The 5959-nt window shown below is 37.3% G+C and overlaps 1 protein-coding gene across 1 annotated transcript; it reads right to left on the bottom strand.

Moving 5' to 3' along the window:
- Nucleotides 1–1781: 1781 nt before the first annotated feature.
- On the bottom strand, nucleotides 1782–4328 carry LOC141617794 (uncharacterized). Its single transcript, XM_074434940.1, has 5 exons — nucleotides 4123–4328; nucleotides 3767–4047; nucleotides 3180–3454; nucleotides 2782–3107; nucleotides 1782–2652 (listed from the first exon to the last, which is right to left on the bottom strand). Exons 1-5 carry the CDS (start codon nucleotides 4326–4328, stop codon nucleotides 1782–1784), a joined length of 1959 nt encoding a protein of 652 aa, XP_074291041.1.
- Between the last annotated feature and the right edge of the window lie 1631 nt (nucleotides 4329–5959).

Genomic DNA, 5959 nt, shown 5'->3' with positions numbered 1-5959 from the left:
TTTTTGCAACAAGGATTGAGCTTCCTGAAAAAACCTGCAACTTCTACAAGGTAATCTCGGGCTTTGATTATGTCTTTTAGGCTAGACAAAAAATGATCTTTGCTCTTAAGAGTCCAAATATCATGAGGTTTCAGAGTGTAAACTTGCTCCCACTTAGCCTAAAGGCCTGTTGTAGGGACTGAGAGTTTCCAAATCCACATTGGTAACAAAGCAATATATCTTTCATATTTAATCCTCCATTTTCCCAAGAAGAGCATATATTCTTCTAGCTCTTAAAGACCATTTTTCTGCCATTGTCAACAATCCCCCTAAAGAAATGACTACACATTTTATTAATGTGTTGAATGACTTCTAGAGGAAGAAGGATGCTGGAACACCATTAATTATCCAAACTAAATATGACAGAATTGATAAGGTGAATTTTACCAGCATAGGTTAGGGAATAATTAGACCAGTGTGTAATTGATCTATGAATCTCAGTGATGAGAGGATCAAACATTGTAACATAAATTCTAGTGGCTGCCTGTGGTATCCAAGGTATTTGAATGGGAACTGGCCCATGGAAAAACCCGTTGCCTGTAGAATTGCACTAGTTACATCAGGATGCACCCCTTCCAAGTAGATATTGGTCTTGTCTATGTTGGCAAGAAGCCCAGACAATTGTGCAAAATCAGATAGCACCTCATTTACAGCAAGCACATAAGGTACATCTCCTCTAACAAAAACCATTAAATCGTCAGCAAAAATTAGATGATTAAGATTAATCTTACTGCATTTAGGATGGTAATAAACATTAGGTTTTAGGTGAAGAACCCTAAGGTACCTTGTTAGTTATGCACCCCATGATCCACTTTGAGAAAAGTGGGGGAAAACCAAAACCATCAAGCATGTGAGACACAAATTCCCATTGAATTGAATCAAAATGCATTTCTTATATCCGTCTTCATGAGACATCTAGGAGAAATATTCTGTCTACTATAGCCCTTTACCAAGGTTTGGGACAACATAACATTCTTAAAGATACTCATATTTTTTTTAAATGAAGGTAGCTTGTTTCTCACCAATAATAGAAGGAAGGACATTCTGAAGTCTGGTGGCTAAAATTTTACTGGTTGTCTTGTAAAAGACAGTACAACATGAAATTGGGTTATAGTCCAAAATAGAAGCATCAGTTTGTTTCTTGGGGATAAGTGTGATGAGGGTAGAGTTTGCCTGCTTAGCCATGTTACTATTCTTAAGAAGCAAAGGACAACAGCACATATGTCTTTTTCTATGATCTCTCAAGCAGATTAAATGAACCTAGATGAAAAATCATCTATCCATGGCCTACTATTAGAATCAATGCTAAAAAGAGCTTGCTTAATTTTCTGAGGAGAAATATCCTTAGTGAGGAGAGCTTGGTCAGTAAGAGAGACACAATTACCTTTCTGAATGAATTGGACATCAAGAATATGCACATTCTGCTTTTGTCCCAGCAAACCATGAAAATAATCTTGGAAAGCCTGACCAACTTTATCTATACTAGAATGGTAAATACCATTTTTGTCTTTGATTGAGCCAATATATTGGTGGTGTTTCCTTTCAGCAATTTTAGCAACAAAAATATTTTGAACAGTGATCGGAGTCCTGAATATGGTGGATATTAGATTTTTGGTGCAACATTGCCAATTCAGCTTTTTTTTTGGGCAAAGAATTATCATTTCATTTCAAAAGTGAAAGGAAATTAATATTTGGAAAAGCAATAACCACTAGAGAATGCACTAAGGAAAGTAGAAAGTAATCTAACTATTTAGACAATTAAGCATAGAATCGTGAGTTAAACTAGAAGCATTCATCAACATCGGGACAACAACAATGTACTTAATGCGACGAACAAGATCAACAGCACTAGTCAGTAGTTGCTGAAAGATCCTAGCATTCCTCTCCCTCCATAGCTGATATATCACTGCAGCCAAGGATATGTGAAACCAAGCATTTTTCCATCGATCAGACGTTGCACATGTGATAGTAATAGCCAACTCCTGGGAAAGCACCTGACCAGCATGGCTGATCCCCATATATTTCAGGATATCAGACCAAACAACATTTGAATAGGAACACTGGAAAAAACGATGATCATGGGTTTCTTCCTGCTGCTCACAGAGGACACAACGATTGATAAACTCGAACCCCCTGCGTTTAATATTATCAACAGTAGCTAACTGATGCTGAGCAACCAAGGAGCAAATAACTCTGGTGCTAGGAATAATGCTAGAGCAAGCTAGACCTTTAGTCCAGAGACCAGCAGAAAGGCTGGCTCTCAGGAACTTATACACTATACCAGGTGAAAGAACAACTTCTTTTGCCCAGCTGCATAACAGATCTTTAAAGGATTGCATATTACCAGTCAGAGCAATGAGTCTATCACGAGCTTTGAGAATATCTTTAAAACTGGTGGAAAACCATTCCTTGCTAGTAATAGTCCAGATGTTCTGTGAGAATATAATTGGCATACCACCTAGCCCAAAACCCTCAGGAGGACTGGAAAGCTTCCACACCCCCTTTAGGAGTAATAAAATCTTCCAAATAGCAGCATCTTTGATGTTAAATCCTCCATTCTCCCATGGAGAACAAATATGTTTCCAGCTTAGAAGACCAGTGCTGGCGAGTATTCTGAACTTTGGTAAGAAGAGAGTCAAAGAGGGCAACAGTAATTCGAGAATCATTGAGAGGGATACTTAAATATCTAAAAGGGAAGGACCCCTCAGAAAAACCAATGGCTAAAAGGATAGCCTGTTTTACAGTAGGAGAAACACCACTAAAATAGATGTTAGTATTATCTTAGCAGCTAATCTAGAAAGAGCAGCAAAATCAGATAAATCATTCTTAACAGCTAGAACAGATGGAACATCCCCTCTGATAAAGATCATGAGATCATCAGCAAATACTAAATGAGTAAGATTGACCTTGCTGCACTTAGGATGGAAGGAAATATACTCTTTTTGACTAAGAATTCTCAAGTATCTAGAAACGACTTCCATGCTCAAGACAAAAAGATAAGGAGATAATGGATCTCCTTGTGTAATGCCACTTTTCCCAGGAAAGAACCCAGAAATTCCTCCATTGATCTTAAAAGATTACCAAGTGTTAGTAATACAACCCATCACCCATTTTATGAATAAATGCGGGAAACCAAAGACTTGCAACATGTTAGCAATGAATTTCCATTGAAGGGTGTCAAAAGCTTTTCTTATATCTAATTTGATAAGACATCTAGGAGAAATATTTTTCCTAGAGTAACCTTTGACCAGGAGTTGAGACAATATGATGTTCTCAAAGATGTTTCTACCCTTAATGAATGCAGCTTGCTCTTCATCAATGATGGTGGGAAGAACATGCTGCAACCTGTTAGTAAGGATCTTACTAATGGTTTTGTAAAAAATAGTGCAACAAGAAATAGGTCTATAATCCATAACTGAAGCAGCAACCAATTGTTTGGGGATTAAATAGATGAGAGTAGAGTTTGCCTGTTTGGGCATGTGACCAGTTTTGAAAAAACACTAGACAGCAGAACAAAAAATAGAGCCAATGATATGCCAAGCAGACTTAAAAAAACCAAAAGAGAACCAATCAATCCTAGGGCTACTCTCAGAATCAATGCTAAAAACGGCTTTTTGAATCTCATGACAGGAGACAAGTTGAGTAAGGGAGGTGTGATATATATGAGAAACCTGGGTTCCTTTTCCCAGAAAAGAAGAATCAAGCTGGGTAACCTATTTTTCTTTACCAAGAAGATCTGGATAGTAATCCTGAAAGGCAGAACTGATATTGTCCAGTTCTAGCTGAAGAACTCCATGCTGATCCTGAATAGCTCCAATAATTTCCTGATGCTTTCTTTTATTGATTTTAGTAAAAAAATATTTAGAACAACTATCTCCCTGCTGAATATGCATAAGTTTAGCTCTTTGGGAAAGCATAGCTAATTCAGCAGTTTTAAGTCTAGAAAACTCAACAAGTCTGACCCTCTCCTCCTGAATAAGGTCAGTGGAAAAAGGATTAGACCTAAGTCTGGATTAAAAATTGAGAAGAGCTATCTTAGCATCCTTAACTCTGTCCTAGATCTGACTAAAGTTCCGCTTATACAGGCCAGTAAGAGCATGTTTGACATTCTTAAGTTTCTGAAAGAAGCAAAATGAAGGACTACCAGCCTTGGAAGTACACCAAGCATTAGTAATGGTGCTCTGATAATCAGGATGATTTATACAACTATTGAGAAAACTAAACCTCCTAACCACCCTACAGTCCTCAGAAGCAAGAACAAGGACAGGAGAATGATCAGAAACCCCCATTTCCATCAAATGGCCATAAGAAGTAGGAAAAGAAAAAAACCAATGAGGATTAACGAACACCCTATCAAGTTTAGACCAAACCCTGGTGGAAGCATCTTGCTTATTAGTCCAAGTGTGGACATGGGGCCACAGGGGCGCTTGGGACAAGCGTTTGCATTTGTGAAGTCGCCACTAATTTTTATGGGAAATTGGAACCGTTCGAATACCTCGTGTCATGTCAAGACACAAAGTAGTGACATGAACACTAAGAACTCGTCACCCTTAGCATTCTATGTCTAGAACGACTCTCGTGGATGCCAATGAACACGGATGTTCACAAATATCTGGAGTAAGGGGTGAGGGTACGTATTAGGAAGCTCTTTTACTGAACATCTAATCCCGCCCGCCTCGATAGCGGCCTCTACTAATGATTAGGGAAATCGTTCATATTTGATATGCTGTCGAATATATGCATGCAATGCAACATCCACAGATTAATCCTAGCATGTGAAAATTAACTAAGTCGGTGAGCAAATAATTTAGCAACCATTAATGTCGAGTTGAGAGTTAGAATTGATTACATGTGAAAAACAAATAAATACATAATCCATAATAAATATAATAAATAAATAGCGATAATTAAAATTACAATGAATTACAATGATTTAATTGATTTACGTTAAAAAGTACACTTAAGACGGACGATTTGAGGAAAATAAAGGAAAATAAATAAGGTTGGAAAAAATGGACAGATTAGGGGTGATATTACGGCTAATAGTCAATTAATTACGTAATTAAAGGATTAAGTCAAAGCAAGAACGGAAATTCACAGACAGAATTCATCCCGGAACAGGCGCAGCATTGCTGCGTCCCTTGAAAGAGGCGCAGCTATCACTGCGTTTGTTCCTGAGGTGAGTTCTTGCTGTGAAGTCATAACTGCGAGCAGTTAGCATTCGTTGATGTGTTTAATGATTGATTATCGATATTTGACTTGAGTGAATGTGATTTAGCATATTAATTACATATGACGCCGTCATGAAAGCGATAAACATGAATTAAAACGGGTCAAAACGGGTTAAAAGCGAATTAAAACGAGCTAAAAATAATTAAGTTTATATACGAAGACAGAAACGATTTTAAAAGGATGTAATAAACTGGAAATAAGCGATGAAAATATGTACAAACGACGAATTCCAGAAGCTTGATATGAACTAATCGAGTCTCTAAAATCCGAGTTTGATTTAATGACGAAAACCTGCAAATATTGATTATAAGGGATTTAAGTCGAGAATAAAATGTGACAATTAAAAAGAATGTATTAAAATTTACTCCCTCCTATTCTATATATTCTTCCCCTTTCCTTTTGCCTCTAGAAATAAGAAATTAAATTTGGACCACACAATAAACACTACCCCACATGCCATTGAATTTGGCCACACAAATCAACCTAAAAAAGGAAATAGGGAAGAAAACCCGAATAACCGAATATGAAAATAGGGAAGAATATATAGAATAGGAGGGAGTATTTATATATGAAGAAATGAGAGAAAACAAGAACTTAAAACAAAAGGAACGAAACAACAGAAAAACCGAGGAAGAAGAAGAAGAGCAGAAACAGCGGCAGCCTCTGGAAGAGGCGCATCAGATGCTGC

Source organism: Silene latifolia, chromosome X (genome assembly GCF_048544455.1).
Source record: "Silene latifolia isolate original U9 population chromosome X, ASM4854445v1, whole genome shotgun sequence".
Lineage (NCBI taxonomy): Eukaryota > Viridiplantae > Streptophyta > Magnoliopsida > Caryophyllales > Caryophyllaceae > Silene > Silene latifolia.
Note: the sequence above shows the minus strand (reverse complement) of the source record. Positions and strands in the feature narration are given on the sequence as shown.

Coding starts and splice junctions, on each gene's coding strand:
- LOC141617794 (XM_074434940.1), bottom strand. CDS start 4,328: ATGGGGGTTTCTGATCATTCTCCTGTCCTTGTTCTTGCTTCTGAGGAC. Junction 3,108..3,179: donor TCATTGCTAACATGTTGCAA/GTCTTTGGTTTC, acceptor TAATCTTTTAAG/ATCAATGGAGGAATTTCTGG. Junction 2,653..2,781: donor TTAGTGGTGTTTCTCCTACT/GTAAAACAGGCT, acceptor ACCAAAGTTCAG/AATACTCGCCAGCACTGGTC.